The following is a 21,751-nucleotide window of genomic DNA, read 5'->3' as shown; positions in this document are numbered from 1 at the left end:
GCTTCTTTCTTGATAGTTAAAAACAAAAAACCAAAAACCTATGCCTTGCATTCTCCCTAAGTATTTTGTGAACACCAGTCATGGTAATAGATGCAAAGTGCTTTGCAAACCACAGAGCCCTTTCTGGGCACAAGGGTCACCAATGTGATTATTTGGGCAGCACCAAGTGCTCTTAGATCACCTGGCCAAGCCTCTTGCCTTTGTCTGTCTTGACTCCAGCCAATCTCTGCTGCCACAGCCACCTTAACATACATATGCATGATTGGCTTCCTGGCTTCTCCCCAGCTCTGAGCATCGGCTACAGACGTGCAGTCCAGCTCCTGAGAACTGGAGGGCAGAGCACCTCGCAGATCCAGTTCAGAAACCTCCGCTGGAGCAGACTCCTGCCTGCCGGCTTCCCAGCGCCCTGCCCACCAGTACTAATCACTGGCAGCCAGTCTGCTCCCATGAAACCATCAAAGGCATCCCAGCGTTATAGGAGCATCCGGAGAAATGCCAGCCAGCACTACTTCTACCAGGAGTCCCTGCTGCTCAGGTGAGCCAGTCCCATCCATCCACTGGGGCAGGTTTGTGAGGAGGGAAAGCCTGGGTCACCCTTGCTTGCATCTGACCAGAGGACCAAGTCCCCATCCTGCTTGGTTCTCCTTCAGGATGAACTCTGAAACTCCTTTTTCCAGGTCACCGTACAACAAGGGTGGCAACCTCAGCGATGTACACAGACATTGATGGCTCTACCTGCCTCTGATCAGAATCCAAAAGCCTGTACCCCAACCTGGCTTTATTGCTGGCCAAACCTACAGACGTGCTTTATCTGTTTTCTCTCTGTTTACTCAATCAGCAGTGTCAAGAGAGAGCCGACAATACATCTGTCGTAATAAATGAGGTTTCTGTTGGAAAAGGCTACAGGCTGGTTAGAAGTGGGGGAGTATTATTCAAATTTGTTAAATATTTATAAAGGTATCTTAAAATCTCCATTAATTTGGAGAAACTGGAGAAAATTCTCCTTTGAGTAAGTAAAAACAAGCTGAATTAGAGAAAAGCAAAGGAATTATTTTCCCTTACATTTAAGTGCATCATTGATGAAATAGCCACAGCAAAATACCCTTAACTCCTCCTGAAAAGTTGCATTAGGATTAGTGTATTCATTTTCACTGGGAATAAGTGTTGCTATGTGTTGAAAAGTTGTTCTCCTAGAGAGTAACTATTTCCCTGAAACATTTGTGCATGTAAATTTGCTTAGCTAATTTCTTGTTCATAGAAACTGCTGCCTGTTTGCCTCTGTTATCTCTGATTTCAAATGAATCAAAGCAGGAGTTCAGGGAGCGGGGGATCTCTGGATGAGAGAGTTTGGTTTTTATTTATTTTACATCCAGAGTTAGGGGACAGGAGGCGTCCTTTCTTTGGAATTAGCTGATTATTTCAATGAGCCTGAAAAAGAAATGGTTTTGCCACCAAAGATGCTGCTATTCAGCAATCCTACATAAGCACTCTCTTGGTACCTTTTATGATGTCTTCTGATAGTATCTTTTATCCTTTGAAGCCTTTCTCTTTCACTGACCCATCAAAGTAACAGAACCCAGTGAATGTGTTCCAGTGGCTGCTAACAACTGCTGAATTCTCTCTCTGACTCCCTGGATCCCTCCCCTCTCCTTCTACACACACTAACTTCATACAGATGACCCCAAGGCAGCAAGATGCTAAACTTAACCCAGGGCAAGTACTGGGATGGAAGCAATTCTACTAATCAGATTTCCTCCTTAATGCCCTGATCATTTCAGCAACTTGGATGACAGCTTTACTGCTGATGAAACAGGGGACAGCCATGATCCAGAACAAATCTTCCAGAATATACAGTTCCAGAAAGATCTCATGGCAAACATTCGCTGCCGACCCTGGACCATGGGACAGAAGCTGAGGGCACTGAGGTAAGGGTTATGGGTTATTGCAAGTATGCTTCCCACTAAACCACCCACCCTGCCCTGTCCTGGGAAACGAGCATAAAAATCCACATTGGAGTAGTGGGTCGGATGCTCTTGATCTGACTTAGAGAAGTCACAGACATGTCTGAGGGATCCACCTGGTCCAGGCAGGGCCTCAGTGTGTGTGTCTGTGTACGTGTGTCTGAGTTGGGTGTGTGTCTTGGTAGAGAGTTTTTGGGTTTCTACCTCCTTTTCAAATACTAGATTTTAGCACTATGCCTAGAGATGAACAAAATAACTAAACTCACTAGGTATGCAATCTAGAATGAAAATAAATATTAGTTTTACCTGCTTGGCTATTACCTACCTCTTGGCGGGGGGGATCTCTGTGGGAAACTAGATTACTGGGACACTTAGAGTCATATTGGAGAGTCTGTTTAGATAATAATGAAGAGCTGAAAGTTGGAAGACATTGCCTTGCCATGTCATATTAGGTTCTTTTCATAGTTTCTCTAAAGACCAGTTCCTTTCTCTGTAAAGTTGAAGTGAAGGTGAAGGATAGCACCTACCTCCTGTGGCACTGTTAAGCTGTTACACAATCAGGGTGCTGCTAAAGACAAAAATTCCTGGTTGCCCTCGGACTTAATCAGAAACTACAGCAGAGGGCTCCAGCATTTTTAGCATGCATTCAGGTTGATTCTTTTGCAAACTAGAGTTTGAAATCCCTTGATAGCAGTTCAAGGATTAAATGAGGTGAACCATATGATATTAAGCCTTGTATCTGGGCTATAGTAGTCACTCCCTATGAGCGGGTAGTAATTGATGATGTGGATCCCTGGGATCACAGCAAGGGGAGTGAGTAGAATGGCTCTTAATGACCAGTGCCACTGAGCTACTCTGACCCATGAAGTGGACCTTCCTAGAGAAACAGACATTACACGTAATCATCGGGCATCTACTGTGTGGACAGGATTAGAACCACTGTCGTATCTTATATTTTAGTGCCCCTTTCCAGATGCCAAGCACATTGCCCTGTCTCTCCAATCCACCATTAGGTTTGCATTGCTTTCCCATCAAATCATGCCTTCATTAGATTTCCACTCCAGGCATTGTTCCTCCAGTCTGGCCAAAGATCCAGCCTGCCCCCCAGGTGGCCGCGGCAGATAGCTAAGGCCATCCATAGTTTCCACTCCCAGAAGTTTCCAGTTAATTCTCCATGTCCGATATCAGTTCTCATCACTTCCATTTCTTTGAGTAAGGATGACATTTTTCAAATGAGAAGACTGATACTCAGAGATATTAAGTGGCTTCCCCCAGGACACACAGCTTCTGAGTGCTGGAATTGAGCTTTAAAGCTGGGCTTCCTGACCTCAACTCCAGTATTCTATTCTATTGAAACAGAGGAACTCTACCAATTTATCCTAAAAGAAAAAAAAAAAAAGGGCATGTAACTATATAGCACAAGGAACTATCTTTAATATCCTGTGATAAACCATACTGGAAAACAATATAAAAAAGAATGTACATATATGTATAACTGAATCACTTTGCTGTACGGCAGAAATTAACACAACATTGTAAATCAACTGTACTGCAATAAAAAAGTCATGTATTCTATCAGAATTTTAAAAATCATACAGAAATGCTGATGATTAATGACTCTCTGAACTGTAAGAGAGTGAGTCTTTTTAACCTGCGGGCAGAGCAAAGCAAATGATAACTTTTCTGTTAGAATCAAAAGAACAAACCAGGCCTTCCTCCACAAGCATAAGCCAGGGACCTCAGCCAGGGCTCCAAGACACCAGCACCAGCGAGGCACAGGCCAGTGGTCCAGCTCTCAGGGAACAGCTCACCCTCTGAGACCTGCATTTGTCATCCCCGCGTCACACTTCTCCTCCCCGTCACCTTGAGAAGCTACTGGAGCAGTGCTTCACTAATTGGGCCTGCGAGACTCATCAGGTCTGTGGAAGGCGCAGAGCACGGGACCCTGACTGCTTGGGGCTCAAGGGAGCATTGCTGACACAGATAAAGCAGCGAGCTCCGTCTATGGGGGGACAGAGCATATATTTGTTTCCCCTGTAGGGAGGCAAGTGGTCAGTGCCGTGGAGTCAGCATTGGTCTATGATGGGGCCTGGGTTAGGTACTGTCCCCACTGCTGTTACCGACCAGGGTTCTTGGCCTCCTTAATCAATAGAAATTAATCAGAGGTCAGACAAGGAGTTCAGGCAAGGCTTCATTGGAGCCCCGACTGCAGCAGGGGGTAGTGAGAACAAACAACAAGTTTCCTGGCTCACTCACTTGCTAAGGGGGAGGCGAGCATGTTCCTTATCTGGGGTGAGGGTAGGGGCGGGTCCAGGGGTCGGGCCGGAGGGGTGGCTTAGGTGTTTTGCCCACCCCTTAGGTGGTGGTGTGTGCAGGGCGCATGCGCAGTACCCTGCTTTTGCTCCTGACCATTCAGAAGTGGCAGTTGGGCTTTTTGGTTTTTTTGTATCTTGCTGTCCATAATTTGCCCCAACTGCACTTGCATGCAGTTGTTTTTAGTCCCTTATAGTTTCTTTGTATTTTGTTGCTCAAGGAGATGTTTGTCCAGGTGCAAGCACTGCAGCAAAGGGTCCCAGGTCCCAGGTCCCAGGTCCCAGCCCCCAGCCTGTCTCACTGCCGCCTCAGCCCCCTACTCAGCTCCCCATCCCAACACTTACACACCCACCCACTCCTATTGTTGTTTCAGGTCTCTATCATCCCTATTAGCTAGTGGGCTTTTCCAGGGCAACAACTCTATTTTATGCACCTCTGTATTCCACTATACTTGACCCAAACAAGTGTGCAGAAAATGTTTGCAGGGAAAAAAATTATAATGAATGAAATTAAATGAATTATTATTTCACTTATATAGGCCCCTATCTTTTAGGTGCTATATAAGGTATAACATCAACCCTCACCCTTGCCTGCATTTCTGGTTCTGACCAGAATGAAGCCAGCACATTGGCGGGGCTATGAAGGTGGAGTATTTGCAGTGAGGGCAGGGAGGGGCAAAGCTCAGCACTCTGGTTAGCCATGTTCTGAAGTGATCACGCTGTTTGTGGAAAAGGAAGTCAGCTAGTTCCTTGTGTCAATCCACGAAAGACTAGGAACCTATGGGTGTTACTTGGGATATACACGCATGAACTCCCTACCCAGTACTCTGGTCCAACTAACAAACTGAATGATTCAGCAGTTCTTCAAAACTAAGCATAATTAAGTGGTCAACCATGGATTAATGAAGATCTCATCGGTGTAGTCACAGATGAGGTCACCTTGAAGGTGACATGCTTTGCTAAGAGTTTTTGACTTCAGTCCGTTCCATGGAATTAACATTTTTTTTCTAATCCTGTGGTTCTTTAAGTGTGAATTTAACCATCTATCCTAATGAATTCAGTCTCTTTTCAAGGATTAGCCATTTAGGTGACCCATCAGTTCAACTCACCAAAGTGGTCAGCTAGTGTGCCAGTAGTTAGTCTGGGCTAAATCAGGTTGTTCATGGCTACATAGACACAACTTTCTTGCTCACATTAACCAGACACTACCCTTTTCTCAAAGCAGATTCTCTGAGCTAGGTCTGACTTTCACTTCCAAAGAATTAATTGCAGGAGGGAGGCTGCTGAGATTAAGTGGAGGAGCTGAGATGCTGGTACCTGATACCAGGATTTCCAAAGCCCATAATACCCAGCCAACAGCCAGAATCAGGGCAGGGCGTTAAATTCAGTTGCAACTGATTTTAGTATTCACTCATCATTTCCTATGAATTCATGCATTTAAACGTTATAGAAAATATTTTAAGGGAGTTTTCTGGTTACCACTGTTTGACTATCTATTCCTGCTGCACTTCCACATGTTTTGCCAAGATTATCAAGGTGATAAAATTGCGCTCACCACCAAGTTTTTCTTCTCTCAGGCGAGCGAAGGACATTGTGCTGAAGTTTGAGGGGAGGCTGACCAGGACCCGAGGCTACCAAGCAGCAGGTGCAGAGGTAAAGAGCCCACACATGGACATGCCCACCCTTCCTGTGGTCTCCGGGCCTGGGAAGTTGTACTTGTCCTTGCAGTTGCTGTACTACATAGGTTGTGAACATCCATCATTAATAGCTGTAGAACAGTATGGTGAGCTTGAAGGTCTGCATGTCCCCAAACTTGGATTTTAGTTCCCGATGCTGTCACTTACCAAATTGTGTGACCCTGGGTAAGCCCAACTCATCAGAAAAAGGTTATATCTGCCCTTGGGAGAATCATCTAGCCTCTTTCCTGAGTTAAGCCCACCCATGTGTGTAGGTTTCATTCACTGTACAGTAAGTCCCCTACATACGAACCTTCAAGTTGAGAACTTTCAAAGATGCGAATGGGCGTTCACATGTCCAACCACATAAGTTAGTTTACGTATCTGGCATATACCGTCATGTGCGTGCTTCCTCTACAGGTGGTTGTGCTTTTGTGTACTTTACTATACAGTGCTGTATAGAGCAAAGTAGTACAGTATCTTTATTTCTTGCCTGTTCACTCGATGCCAGCCCCTGTATGCCAGCTGTTGTACTGTACTACTGTACTTTTCAAGGTACTGTACTGTAAGATTAAACATTTTCTTTATTTTTTGTGTTTGTTTGTTTTTTATGTATTATTTGTGTGAAAAGTATTATGAACCTATTATGATACAGTACTATATAGCCGATTGTGTTAGTTGGGTACCTAGGCTAACTTTGTTGGACTTACGAAAAAATTGGACTTAGGAACGTGCTCTCGGGACTGAACTCGTTCGTATGTAGGGGACTTACTGTATTTCTTATAATGAGAAAGTTACAGGCATATTCCTATGCTCATTTTATAATACAATGCTAAGATTTTTGTTTATTTTTCCCATTCAGTTACTTGCAGTTAAATTTTAGTATACATTGAAATTATCTGTTTATAGACATTCTAATAATTTTCATAAATGTTTCCAAGACAAAGAAAAAAATCATTTCTCCTACTATAATCCCCTACTTCCCAAGATAGCATCTTTTTTAAAATTGCACATTTCAGCCATTGTATATATCATTTTCACATCGGAGTAAATATAGTATACAAATATTTTTGTCTTGCTTTTTTTTTCACTTAACACCATAACAAGGATATTTCTCCATGTTGCTATGTAGTTTTTATACCTATTGTTTTCTATGACTGTGTAATATTCCATCAGAAAAATGTCTTTTAATTTAGTTAGTTACGTGCCTGCTGGTGATCCTTAAATAGCTTCTAATTTTTCGTTAGTATTAACAGCTCTGCAAAGACTGTCTTTGCACAGATGGCTTTTCCTATCTTTTAAAATTCTTTTTCTAGGATAAATGTCAAAACTATGACCTCTGTAGAAAAGAGTATGATTCATGTTTTTTGGCTCTTGATAAATACTAATCAGTTATTTTCCAAAAGCTTTGCCATCCACAATGAAAGAATTTGCTGTCTTCATAGTATCTCCACTAATGCTGAATATTGTAGTTGTTTCAAGTTTATTATTTTAACAGACAAAAACTGACAGACACACTCTTTTTAGATTCTCGGAAACAAAAAATATTCTTAGTAAAGTTTAAATTAAAGCTGGTCATAAATTTTGCATAACTGAATAATTATAAAATATCAAAGAATTCCCAAGGTTCTGCCTTGGCTTTCTTTCTTCTTACTTTTCACAGAATCTGCCTGAAGACGCTAATCCACTCCTATGATCAAAATTATCCATAACTCTTTATGCCTGTCACACTATGATGGAGCTTATGGAATAAATATATAAAACAAAATTATCTTTTTATAAGCATATGTGCTACCAAGCTCTCTCATTTTCTCTAAATAAACTGTATGAAATGCTACGGAAAAATATCTGAAATAATGTAAGGTCTCTCACTTGGATTCAGACAACCTGTAATATATATAACAATGAAAAAGTCCTGGGGCATTTAGTGACAGTGGGCTCAAAGTGGATTAAAGGTGTAAGTTAATAATGGATTGAATTCTTAGAGTCAGAGTTTTTAAAATGAGAAAGGTGATCCAAATGTTCAGTCTTACCTACAGATTGTCCCAAAGTTTTCAGCCTGCACTTAACAGACGCAGCTGCCCCAGTCCTTTCCATTTTACCAATGGCCCTGCAGAAAGCAGTTCAACCCAGTTCAGCTTAATCCATGTGCCAAGCTTTGTGCTGGGCACTCAGGGTAAAGAGATGGCTGAGACACAGTGTCTTCTGCCCTCTGGAGACACAGCAAAATGTCAAAGCAAATCATCCTCCCACCTTGTCTTCCGAACACTTTGGTTTCCCCCCTCCTCATTCTGAACATCATTCCTCTACCTTTTTATATTTAGAATTTTTTTACACTGGAAATTTTAATACGGACCCCTGAGGATCAGCAACCACTCCAAAGTAGAGAAAACAGAAGCTATCTAGCTATTGCCTGCAGCCCAGTGAGTTTTGTCTCTATTTACAGTCTCTGGTTTCTCTTAGAAAAATGATAACTTCGTTTTTCAAATAGTAAATTTTGTATAATATAACTACTGTACACTTTCTCCCATGATTCCCACGACTGAGATCCTGATCTCCACTCCCCAGGGCTGCCACTCTATCCTCTCTTGGGAAGCACTGTTCCAGAACACAGGTCATCCCCTGGAGCCCCTCCCACTGTTTCCCACCTGCATCCTCTGTGCACATGGGTTTCTCCTTGATTCCAGCAGGAAAACACCTTGTTACAGACAATCTGCCTTTAGCACCAGTTTATTTCTATGTTTCATAAGAAAGCAAGGTCTGAGCATGTGAGACCACCAGGAACCAAGGAGTCGCATAGGCAGAAATGCTACCCTGGGCACATGGAACACCAAACACCAAAAGTCAGGACACCTAGGTCCTTCTGCCATTGTTTCCCTGCTCTGGGTAATGACCTGGAACCTGATGAGGTTTTCATGTTTGTTTCTTAAGATGTCTTCTAGTTCTAATAGTCTATGCCCTTGGTTTCTCACATGATACCAGCAAGGGACGTCATCCTTCCTGAGAGCCTTCATGGCGTGATTTGGCAAGAACGCTTCCTCTGTGCAGAAGCTAAAGGTACCTGCCCAGGATGGTATATAGACTGACTCGCCTCATAACAGATCTTCCTGTTTCCACTCATGTCCCACCATCTTCCATTCTCTTCCACATAGGAGCCAGGGAAATCTTTGAAACAGTAAACTACTCATGCCATCCTTTAATTAAAAAAATGAATGATAGGGACTTCCATGGTGGTGCAGTGGTTAAGAATCCACCTGCCAATGCAGAGGACACGGGTTCAATCCCTGGTCCGGGAAGATCCCACATGCCACGGAGCAACTAAGCCCGTGTGCCACAACTACTGAGCCTGCGCTATAGAGCCCGTAAGACACAACTACTGAAGCCCACGCGCCTAGAGCCCATGCTCTGCAACAAGAGAAGCCACCACAATGAGAAGCCCACGCACCGCGACAAAGAGTAGCCCCTGCTTGAGGCAACTAGAGAAAGCCTGCACACAGCAGCAAAGACCCAATGCAGCCAAAAATAAATAAATAAAATAAACTTATTTTTAAAAATAATAATAATAATGAATGGTAGATAGATAGATAGATAGATAGACAGAGTTTCATTACACTTAGAATCAAATCCAAACTCCTTCCTCTGACCCACCTGATCTGGCCGTGACCTAACTATTGCACCTCATCTCACTCCTCTCTCCTTTATTCTCTTCTATAAAATGCCCAGCTCATGCTAATCCACAGGCTCCTACTGGCCATTCTCCCCTCCTAGACAGCTCGTCTACCAATTTATTATTTTTTTGAAATATTGACTCATTTTCATTCAAGTCTCAGCTCAAGTATGACCTCCCCAGATAGACCTTCCTTGACCCTTCGTTTCAAAGAGCCATCCCCCCAGTCCTAATAGACTGTGTCCCATGTGGCATTGAACTCTTTGTGGCTGCCTCCCCTCGACATGAATGCGAACTCCGCACCAGCTGACATCTCACACGTCTTGTTCACGATTTGCATCCACGGTACTGGAAACACAGCGTAGGTGCTCAGCACACACTCTGGATGAACACGCTTTTCATAAATGGTCGCACACGTTGTTAGAACACGTCTGCTCCAGGTGCTGTTAGAAGCCCTTACCAAAACTCAATAACTCAGGCCATAACCATTAGGACCTGTTCTCTTCCAAGTTTGGTCTTTGGTTTTGCCTTATTTTGTGTTCACTTTGCTCTTATTTTTTTTCTTTCTTTTAATTAGTTTCTATTGGAGTATAGTTGCTTTACAATGTTATGTTAGTTTCTACTGTAAGCAAATTGAATCAGTTATACACATATCCCCTCTTTTTTAGATTTCCTTCCCATTTAGGTCACCACAGAGCACTGAGTAGAGTTCCCTGTGTTATACAGTAGGTTCTCATTAGTTATCTATTTTATACATAGTATCAATAGTGTATATGTGTCAATCCCAATCTCCCAATTCGTCCCACCCTCCCCTTCCCTCTTGGTATCCATACACGTTTGTTCTCTACGTCTGTGTCTCTATTTCTGCTTTGCAAAAAGGATCATCTATACCACTTTTCTAGATTCCACATATATGCGTTAATATACGGTATTTGTTTTTCTCTTTCTGACTTACTTCACTCTGCATGACACTCTCTAGGTCCATCCACGTCTCTGCAAATGACCCAGTTTTGTTCCTTTTTATGGCTGAGCACTTTGCTCTTAAAATCGTGATTCATTCCAAAGTTTCAAGGCTTTTGCCATAGAGATTCAGTGCAAATCGTCAGAGAAGTGTGGTGTTTTTCCCCATGCCTTACCGAATCTTGGTCATCAATAAATCGTGTTTTTCAATGACATTTGCCTCTAGGAAGCTCCTTGCTAGTGTAGATTCTCCTCATCAGAGTGAGTGTTGGGGTGGCCGTCATTCAGTCCAGTGCCCTTTAAACTGAGTTTGGGATCCCTGGGTTCTCAAATGAGCACCAGAGGCTGGGGAAGGAGGCTTTGCATCTCTTACCTACAAGAGTTACTCTGCTTTAGTGGGTTCTGTGTATTGAAGTTCCCACTGAAATTCAATCGAAATTTAAATTCAAAGAGCACCCTGAAACCCACTGATTGAATCCTACTTCTTTTTGTACAGATGAGGAAATTGAATCGCAAAGAAAGAAAATAACTTTGCCAGGGCACACAGTAAGATAGAGGTTGAGCTAGAACTCAGGTCTCTGGCCTTCCACCCAGTGCTTCTTCCTCTTAACGACTTTACAATAGACCAGAAACTCAAATGCTTTCAACACCAAGCCCTCCCCAAAGGATATTGGGCATTCTGCCTCTGTATGCTGTAGGGGATGAAAAATCAGAAAGCCATGGTCTTCTTCTCAATGCTGGAGGAGAAAAAGCCAGGTGAACAATATAAAGGCAATATAAGCTAGGATGTGATAAGCATTATCAGAGACCAGAATGATAGCTGGAGAAGTTTACAGATGGAAGAATGTATTTCTGGCTACAGAGAATCTGTGTGAGGTCTCCGTGGGAGTAGCTGTATTTGAGTTGGGTCTTAAATCATGAGCAGAAAGTGAACAATTCCAACTTCTGATAACATTCAAATAGATTTTCATTTACAAGCAGCCGTTTTGGCCTTAGCAGACATATTCAGGATAACATAATCATGCATGTCTGCATCAGGACCACATGCTGTCTTGTAGTTCAGAAGGTTGTAATTACATTTGTAACCCTTCTTTCTGCAATGATATCATTTGCTTCCAACACAAACCCACATTGTTTGTGTGTTAAAATGAACAACCTGCTAATGTTGTGGGAGAGAAAGCCCAGTGTCAGGGCACATTTTCACATTTTGCTTTATTCTCCTTTGAGAAAAAAAAAAAAATAGATTTTTGAACTTTTGGCGATTGTGTCTTAAACATCCAAGACAAATTTCCAGACCTTATTTTGGCAACTTTGGCCAGGAGAGAGGCTGGGAGATGAGCTCCAGATGCAGGATGGGAGGCACACAATGGGGCTCATTTTCAGGGTATGTTCTAGACTCTTGGTCCTTAAATAGGGTCGGGAACTGTAATTACTGGGGAGTTTGTGAGCCATGTGGATTCCTGAGCCCCACTCACGAAGGGGACCAAGGGGGTGTATTTGGACATCATTCCTCAAGTAGTTTTACCTGTTCTTAGTCCTCGCAGCAGGAATGGTGTGGATAAGGCAGGCTGAAACCCTAGAGAATATGCACTTCAGTACAGACACCGCAGCTCAGAGCCCTAAACAGGAGCCTTCACCTGGGCAGGAGCCCAGAGAAGACAAGCAGCTGCTTTGGTCCTAGGGCTCCCTAAAGGCCTGTGAAATCCTAATGAAAGGTATCAACTGGTGTGTCCGCGGGCCTTGCCTCCGTTTAGGACCCTGGTTCCACCAAGGCATTGCCGTCTTCATGAATGTCAAGTCCTCTAACCCTTCTCCCTCCTGTCTAGCTGTGGCGGAAGTTTGCTCGTCTGGCCTGTAACTTTGTGGTCATCTTCATCCCCTGGGAAATGAGGATAAAGAAAATCGAGAGTAAGTGTTGGCACTTGGAGGAGTGGGGTGGGGATGCGGGGCCAGTAGCCAGACAACGGTGAGGCCTGAGATGGGTCTGGTACGTCCCAGACCTTACACTGAGCAGCCAGGGGCCACTGCACACGTAGTGCCGACCTAGGCTGGACATGGGTCTGTGGAGATGGAAGACATGGTGCCTGTCCCCACCACCTCCCAGGATAAAAACAGTCCCACGTTCCACTGTGGCTCTGCAGTTCTCTGTCAGTTCATGCCTTAGACACAACACAAACTCAAAAGGATAGAGGGGAAAACTGTGTAGATGAATAAAAGGATAACATGGGCAATTGCAAAACAAAAATGCAGAAATTTGCATTTTGAGAGAAGTGATTGTAATCATTTAGAAAATATCCTAAAAAATAAATCAATCACAGTCACATTTAAAAACACACACATAGTACAAACACACAAATGCAACACACAAGACCAGGAATAAATATAACCAGAAGTCTGAAATAAAGAAACTGTAAAATTGGACCATGGGATTTTTTAAAAGTCTTGTGAAGAGACATAGAATGATTTAATATTTGGAAGGTGTTGATTTTCTCAATATCAGTTTATGTTTTAATGCAATTCCAATAAAATTCTCAATGCAATGTTTTTTGTATTCAACACAATGAACTCATATGAAAAAAAAAACGAATTGAAAACTTTTTTAAAAGGAAAAACTCAAATGAACTTGTATAACCAAAATGTTAAAATACATTATAAAAGCTACAAGAATTGAAACAGTGTAGCATAGCACCATAAATGATGCTGGAACAATTCAACTGTTTTAAAGAATAACATTAGATCTTTCATTTTAAAGTTCCATTAAATATTTAAATAGAAAATAGGAAGCCATGAGAGAATTAAAAGAAATATAAATAATGTGATCTCAGAATGGAAGCCTGTCAAATTATAAAAGTAAAGAAGGAATCATCAAGGAAAGTACTGTTGTATTTAACTATACATAAAAGAAATTTTACATACATAAAAAATAAACAGATCTAAAAGATGACAAATTGAGAGGGGAAAAAAAATTTCAACATTTAAGTGGAATTAAATACCAGCTGGTGGAAATGTCAATTGGGATGATATTTCTAGGGGAAAGTTATAATTTGGACCTAACGTCTTCAAAATGTTTATACTCTTTGATAGAACTCTTCCACTCCTTAACAACCAGAGAAAACAACAGCCACAACAAAATCAATGCACTAGGCTGTGTGGACACACTTGGTGCCCAGCCCAGATCCCTTTACTTGGCTGGTCCACCTTTTCTCAGCTGCTCTGAGTGTTGGCTGCTATGACTCATAGCTGTCTCCTTCTCTAGAGGATGAGCCTTGGCCCACATTGTTCCAGATGTTGGACACTCATCACCTGCTCCCCCAGCCCCACTGGGTAGCCTAGAGGCAATGACTAAGGGGTATTCAAGTCCAGCTTTTTGTTCAAAGTGGAACCAACTCTATGATGCAACTTGCCCTCCAGAGCTCCCCATGGGATAAGACTAAGCTGGGCTCCAGCTGAGATGACATCTTTGCTTAGCTCTTTCCCCTGACCTCCCTTGACCCCCTCACCCCCTTTATCCTGAGAGCACTTCCTCAATATAGCATGTTAGCTGAACCCTTTTCTCAGGCTCTGCTTCCAGGAAATCTGACCTTAGACAGAAATTGATTCTTGCAGAATTATTTACCCTAGTGAAAAGTTAGAAACTTCCTAAGGGTCAAGTAGTGGGGGATAAGTTAAATCAACTATGTAAAATTGGTTTGCTGGAAAAATAAAATTCATTTTATAGGGAGATATTTTGTATGAGAAAATGCTCATAATATATTGATAGCTCAAGATGCATATTATGGAGATATGCCAATTTTATACAAAAAATATACACATATAGAATGAAAATGGAGGGTTCCCCTAAAAATTTACTAGAAAGTAATTCTGGTAGTGATTTTAATTTAGTAACCTTGCAATAGGTAATTTTTTGGTTTTCTTTATGATGTTTTGTGTTTTCCTACCTATTATGAAACAAGCTAGTTTTGAAATAAAATTTCAAGATGTTATTCTTCCAAAGTATGATACAAGTCCACTCGCTCCAGAAAGTCATCACAAGTATCACCCATATCCCAATCCAACTTCTTCTATGCCCCCTTGTTTTCTCAATATAAATTTGTTTTTAACTACACTTTTTATTTTAGAATAAGTTTAGATGTATGGAAAAGTGACAAAGAGAATTCTCATAACCCCTTCGCCCATCTAACACTATATTCGATGTTAATGTTAACATCTAACATACTGTTATTTCTTTTGAAATTAAGACAAAAGAATCCTTAGAATATCCTTGGAATTTTCAGAACTATGCAAAATGGAAAAGAAATATATTAAATTCTCAAAAGATGCTGATACTTCTGAACATAGGTGAAATGTAAATTTGATAAAAGCATTTTCGATCAATATGACATTAGGGAAAGTAATCCATTAGGGATTAAGGATTTGTGTATATGACTGGTAGACATTAATGAACATCTTAATCCTTCTAAATGATCATCGTGGGACAACACCCTGATAGGTACAATTATGGCATTCTTAGTCTATGTCCTGCTGCTATAAGAAAAATTACAGTGTTGCTTTACAGAGAACTTCTTACACTGGGATGATTTTCTATAAACCATTCTCATTATCTTGTCTTTCTTTAGGTCATTTTGGATCTGGTGTTGCCTCTTATTTCATATTCTTGAGATGGTTATTTGGAATTAATATTGTGCTCACGATTATGACAGGTGCTTTTATTGTCATTCCAGAGGTAAGAACTATTTCAGGTGAGTTTAAAAGTGCCATTTGTTAAAAAGTAGAGACGTTTAGAGCCATAGCATTAGACAACCGCACTCGTTGTCCTCATGGGAAGGATAATCTGTGTGTTAAAATAGGGCCTGGCAAACTTTTTCAGCAAAGGGCCAGAAAGTAAATATTTTAGGCTTTGAGGGCTGTATGGTTTGTCACAACTTCTCAAATCTACTGTGTAGTACAAAAGCAGCCATAGACGTTAGGTAACTAATAAGTGTGGCTGTATTCTAATAAAATTTTATTTATAGATACAGAAATTTGAATTTCCTATCGTTATTATGTGTCACAAAATACTACTCTTCTTTGGATTTTTTTCCCCAACCATTTAAAAATGCACAAACCAACCTTAGCTCTCGGGCCACACAAAAAGTGGCGACAGGCTAGATTTGGCTTATGGGACAGTTTGCAGACATTGTGTTAAAATAAAAACCACTTCTCAACTAAAATTTATCCTTGTAAAGTAAATGGGGCCATGTCCCATGCCATTATAGAAACCCAGTGGCTTCAGTCATCCACCCATAGAAGCCATGTCCAGCCTAGAGAGAGTACACCCAGACAGGCCCCGATCAGGCAAAAAGAAAATCTGGTCACTCATGATTAATTTCCCATCAATGAGTATCAAGCAGAATCCACCCCCTAGGGATCTCATATGTGCAGCATCTTCAGAGGTGCATGGAGATCAGTGGCCCTTTTTCTTCTGGTCCCTTCCCACCCAGAGGACCGTGTGACATCCTTTCCTCTCTCACCAGCTCATTGCAGGCCAACCCTTTGGAAGCACAGCCAGCAAGACCATCCCCAAGGAGCACATTGCATCTGCCCAGGATCTGGACACCGTCTGGTCCCTGGGGGTGAGGTTCAGGCTTGGCCACTTTTGTTTCGAGGGGGGTGGTGAATGTTCTGGGACCTGGGAGTCAGAAATGACACTGAGTGCTCTCTTTGCAGGGTTACCTCCAATACTCAGTCCTCTTCTATGGCTACTATGGCAGTGAGAGAAGGATCGGGAGGGCTGGCTACCGGCTGCCCTTGGCCTATTTCCTGGTGGGGATGGCAGTGTTTGCTTACAGCTTCATCATTCTCTTAAAAAAGTATGTCTGTTCAGTTTCTCAAAATACATGCCAAAATGATGCATATGATCTCATTTCATCTTGTCACTCAGCCTGTAAAGTCAAGGCATAAATCTACCCATTTTACAGATGAGGAGACCACAGAGAAAAGAGATATATGCTCATTTTAACCAACACTGATTGAACACTTAAAGCTTTGTGCCAGGTTCTGTGTTGGGTCTGGAGAGACAAGAATCAAATAGACTTACCAGTTAATGTCATTTTAGACAATGTAGGTGTTACCAACCAGGGTTCTTGGCCTTCCCCAACCAATAGAAATTGACTAGAGGCCAGACAAGAAATTCAGGCAAGGCTTTATTGGGGTCCCTGCTGCAGCAGGGGGAGTGAGAACAAACAACAGGTTCCCTTTCTTGCTCGCTCCCCGACGGGGGGCAAGCTTGTTCCTTATATGGGGTGAGGGTAGGGGTGTGTCCACGGGTCAGGCCGGAGGGGTGGCTTAGGTGTTTTGCCCGCCCCTTAGGTGGTGTTGTGTGCAGGGGGCATGCGCAGCCCCCTGCTTTTGCTCCGGACACCCTGTTTTTGCTCCAGGCTCTTCAAAAGTGGCAGTTGGGTTTTGTTGGTTTCTTTGTATCTTTTGGGTCCAGAATTTGCCCCAGCTGCACATGCACGCAGTTATTTTTAGTCCCATACAGTTTCTTTGTATTTTGTTGTTCATGGGGAGGTGTGTCCATGTGCAAGCATTGCAGCACTGCAGCAAAGGGTCCCAGGTCCCAGCCTGTCTCATAAGAACTGCACTAGAAGGGAGGTGAACAAGATGGGTTAGGTGACCAGAGGTTGCAGAAAGCAAAGCATCCTCCTTTGACTATATGTTTTCCTGTGACCTAGTTACAAATTACGCAAAGGCCAGTCTCGTCTGTGTTGTGATGCAGTTCAAACATGTAGTTGGTTATTGAAAGGAGGGCGCAGTGCAAAGAAAGCAGACTGGCTGGGGCCTCATCTGTAAAATGGGCAGGTTGGCTCAGAATATCACCAGGTTCCCTTACGGCTGTTACATTCTGTGCTTCTGTGTAGGAGCTAGATAAATGCAGAGTGACAGAGAGGCTCTGAGCCCAAGGAGAAGCTGGCCCCCACCCTCTTGGCTCACCTGCTACTTCGCTCTGATGCGTGTGTACCAGTACGTCTTCATCACACTGCCCCTTGTGGCATCTTTGCAAAGTGCAGGTAGAAGGGATTGGGATTAAAAAAAGATAAAACAATCATCATCACCATTATCATCATCATCAAACAAAAACCTAGGGAGATGCACAGTGACTTGAGGACCTTCAGTTCACATGAAGCTTTCCAGCTTAGCCTGTGGATGGCCTCAAGACCCCATGACCCCACCTAGAGCACAGGCTCTTGGCTAGATGTTACAATTTAAGAGACAAATTGATGTCAACTCGGGAGCAGGAAGTATGGATGGACAGAGTGGTAAAAGCTTCTAACAGGAGAGATGGTCTAAAAGACAGGGAACTTGCACCCAAGGAGGGATCGTGACCCCTGCCTTCCCATACCTCTGAGGGAAAGTCGTGTTAGGGAGGGATCCGAGTTGCTCCTGCTTGGTGAGGTGGGGTAGTTACTTCAATGGGCAGGGGCTCCGAGGAGATGGATTCAGCTCAGAGTAAAGAATTTGGTTTCGCAATCACAGTTGCACAGAGATGCAGTGGATGCACACACCTTCAGGGACCTCCTGACCACCAGTGATGGGAGAGCTTGTGCACAGGACTCACCCAAGAATTTGCTGTTTTCACACTGTTCAAAGGGGTTGGCTGAGAACACAAGCCACGAGAGGGGCTGAACCCAGCCGGCGCTCTGCTTGCCCACGTCCAGATGGGACTCTTGCTCTGCGTGGACTCGCGGCAGTCCCCTAGTGGCTGAGCCTGCTCCTGACACTGTTCTTACGTGACCCTTTCTGGTCCTTTTTTAAAAAATTTTTATTGGGGTATAATTGATTTACAATGTTGTGTTAGTTTCAGGTGTACAGCAAAGTGAATCAGTTATACATATACATATATCCACTCTTTTTTAGATTCTTTTCCCATATAGGTCATTACAGAGTACTGAGTAGAGTTCCCTGTGCTATACAGTAGGTCCTTATTAGTTATCTATTTTATACATAGTAGTGTGTATATGTCAATCCCAATCTCCCAATTTATTCCTCCCCCCCTTATCCCCCCATAACCATAAATCTATTTTCTACATCTGTAACTCTATTTCAGTTTTGTAGATAAGTTCATTTGTAGCCTTTTTTTAGATTCCACATACAAGTGATATCATGGTATTTGTCTTTCTCTGTCTGACTTACTTCACTGAGTATGATAATCTCTATTTGCATCTCTGTTGCTGCAAATGGCATTATTTCGTTCTTTTTTATGGCTGAGTAATATTCCATTGTATATATGTGCCACATCTTCTTTATCCATTCATCTGTTGATGGACATTTAGGTTGCTTCCATGTCCTGGCTATTGTAGTGCTGCGAGGAACATTGAGGTGCATGTAAGTTTTCAAATTATGGTTTTCTCTGGCCTTTTTTTGCAGGATGGCTAAGAATTCCCGCATGAGCCTTGCCAGCGCGTCCAATGAAAACTACACTTTCTGCTGGCGGGTGTTCTGCGCCTGGGATTACCTCATTGGAAACCCAGAGGCGGCAGAGAGCAAAACCGCTGCCATCGTGAACAGCATCAGGGTGAGTAAGCGAGCCTCTTCAGCCTGCCAGGAGTCAGGGCTCTGCAGATCACAGCCTTCACAGCGTGAGCCGCTGGCCCTCTGCTGGGAGAGTCAGCGTGGTCTCCTTCCCACGGTGCTCACAGACCAGGGCAGCCACAGTCTCCACCGAGACGTGACGTAATGTGCCTCCAACACGCACCAAACAATCTGATGGTGTACTGGAGAAAAATATGGGAACGTCTCTTTTTTTTTTTTAATTTCATCCTTCTAAAATTTCAGTGTGTGTATCTTTGTTCATTTGCATAATGGATTACTACCGTGTTGCGTGTACATAACTTGTAAATGAATAAATACATATATGTGAGGGATATAAGCTTTTAGTGTTACCTTAGAAGATAATGCAGTCAAAGGCATTCGGAGACCTGGATCTACTGAACAACACAGACAGTTAAAGGGTGCCCTCTTTTGAGAAAAAATTATTTAGATCATTTCAGTGACCTAAATAATTTACTCCTACCCCTCTTCTTCCCTTTCCCCAATTTCCTTTTTTATCTATTTATTATCATACAAAGCACTGATATCAATAGAATCTTATTGGATGAAGTCTAGACATTGAAGTTATGATTAAAAATACTGGAAAAGTCATTTCTTTCATAAGCTATTTCTAAATATTTATGATTAACGATGATGCTAAGCTTTTGATACCATATGTGTCTTTCTTTAAAGGAGGCTATACTGGAAGAACAGGAGAAGAAAAAGAACAAAAACCTGTATGTATGAAGACTCCCCATCTTGAATTCATTGATAAGCTGTTTTAATTTAGTAGAAAAATCACCAGACTATATCTCATTTTCACACCTTTTCAGGCAGTTCTCCTTAAAATCTGTCCTTCTGGTAATGTGGAATGTGGGAACCCCATAATTTTTCAATAGCAGTATTTTGGAGTTGTTCCTCCTTCCATGGATCTGGCAGTAGGGTGAGAGGTCTGAGGCTGACCAGCTTCCTATTCTTTTACTTAGATAATAAAAGATATTTTTAGCACCAATTTCTAGTTTGTTAAACTAAGCAAAGACTAGTTTTATTTAGCAACAAATCTCTGAAGTCCTAGGACACAAATAGTATCCAGTGCTTGTTGACAAAACTTCTAAGGTGACCTCTCGGGTTTGGAGTTCTTCTCAAGGTTGTGAGGGCTTCCTTGGTGAGGGTGAGGCCCTTCGGCCACAGAATGGACGACACAGAAAGGCAATGACCCTCTCCTCCTGGGCCAGACACACCTGCTCATCCAATATCCTCACTGGTTCTTTTTTTTAATTAATTTCTATTGGAGTATAGTTGCTTTACAATGTTGCATTAGTTTCTGCTGTACAGCAAAGTGAATTAGTTATATGTATACATATATCCCCTCTTTTTTAGATTTCCTTCCCATTTAGATCACCACAGAGCACTGAGTAGAGTTCCATGTGCTATATAGCAGGTTCTCATTAGCTATCTATTTTATATACAGTAGTGTACGTAAGTCAATCCCAATCTCCCAATTCATCCTACCCTCCCTGCCCCCTTGGTAACCATAAGTTTGTTCTCTACATCTGTGACTCTATTTCTGCTTTGCAAATAAGTTCATCTCTACCATTTTTCTGGATTCTACATATAAGCGATATTATACGGTATTTGTTTTTCTCTTTCTGACTTACTTCACTCTGTATGACAGTCTCTAGGTCCATCCTCACTGGTTCCTTAAGCCCCACGATTAGTACCTACAATGCAGAAAGCCTGTCCTGGGGAGTGCTGGAGACCTGGGGGGGTGGAGGAAACACCCAGCCCCTGAGAGGAAGCAGGGTGTCGTGGTGGGAAGGACTCTCCATAGGGTGTCAGAAGATGGATTCTAGCCCTCTCTTTGTCATTAACTTCTATGACCCCGAAACTCCCTTGACTTTTCCGGGCCTCCACTTCCTCACTTATGAAGTGAAAGGATGGGACTCCATCCGTGCTTCTCAGAGGAAAGAGAGAACCCACCCACATCAGAATCACCCGCGGGCACTGCAGACGCAGACCCCTTTGGCGCCCACTCTGATTGACTGAATTCACGTCTCTGGGAGTGAGAGACAAGGCTCCACATTCTTAACAGGTCTCGCAAAGCAAAGCTCACAGGTGGTTTTTATGTTCCCTCAAATTTGGAAGCTCCTGCCGTGCTAAATGCATTCCAGTTAAAAAAATGTCTCATTCAATGATTCATTATTACCAGCAAACAAATCAACAAGAAACCGAATTCTCATCTCTCTTCCACACACAAACTCTGAGTCCTCCTGATTCTGTCAAAACTTGAGGAAAATAGATGTGTAAGAGGTATTCTGGGATATCCAGGATATTATAACAGGAGGTGGAAGGAAGAGGGTGGAGACAGGGGAAAACTAGCATGTGACAGCCTACTTCCTCCGCAAGCCCATCACGTGCATTTTCTGGTGTAATTGCCACAAGCACCAACAGTGCTGGAGGCGGGGAGGGGGGACCAGAAATGCAGGACCTGCCTCAGGGACCACGTGGGCAGCATGACCCTACAAATGATGACAGCGTGATCTGGGGACAGGAGGAAGTGAAGAAGCACTAAGGTGGTGTTAATGGACCTCACTCTCAAGTCTTCCA

At 42.7% G+C, this 21,751-nt stretch overlaps 1 protein-coding gene across 1 annotated transcript in view; it reads left to right on the top strand.

The window, feature by feature from the left end:
• Positions 1-446: 446 nt before the first annotated feature.
• The window catches only part of TMC3 (transmembrane channel like 3), a 45,823-nt gene continuing 24,518 nt past the window's right edge, over positions 447-21,751 (top strand). Inside the window, exons 1-9 of the mRNA XM_061181730.1 lie at positions 447-535; positions 1,779-1,925; positions 5,851-5,926; positions 12,403-12,484; positions 15,193-15,299; positions 16,090-16,188; positions 16,283-16,425; positions 18,983-19,130; positions 19,838-19,881. Of these exons, the coding sequence (XP_061037713.1) occupies positions 447-535; positions 1,779-1,925; positions 5,851-5,926; positions 12,403-12,484; positions 15,193-15,299; positions 16,090-16,188; positions 16,283-16,425; positions 18,983-19,130; positions 19,838-19,881 (935 nt within the window). The remainder of the gene's footprint in view (positions 536-1,778; positions 1,926-5,850; positions 5,927-12,402; positions 12,485-15,192; positions 15,300-16,089; positions 16,189-16,282; positions 16,426-18,982; positions 19,131-19,837; positions 19,882-21,751) is intronic.

This window comes from Eubalaena glacialis, chromosome 2 (assembly GCF_028564815.1).
Source record: "Eubalaena glacialis isolate mEubGla1 chromosome 2, mEubGla1.1.hap2.+ XY, whole genome shotgun sequence".
NCBI classification, from domain to species: domain Eukaryota; kingdom Metazoa; phylum Chordata; class Mammalia; order Artiodactyla; family Balaenidae; genus Eubalaena; species Eubalaena glacialis.
The sequence above is the reverse complement of the archived record's forward strand: the minus strand, read 5'-3'. Positions and strand labels throughout refer to the sequence as shown.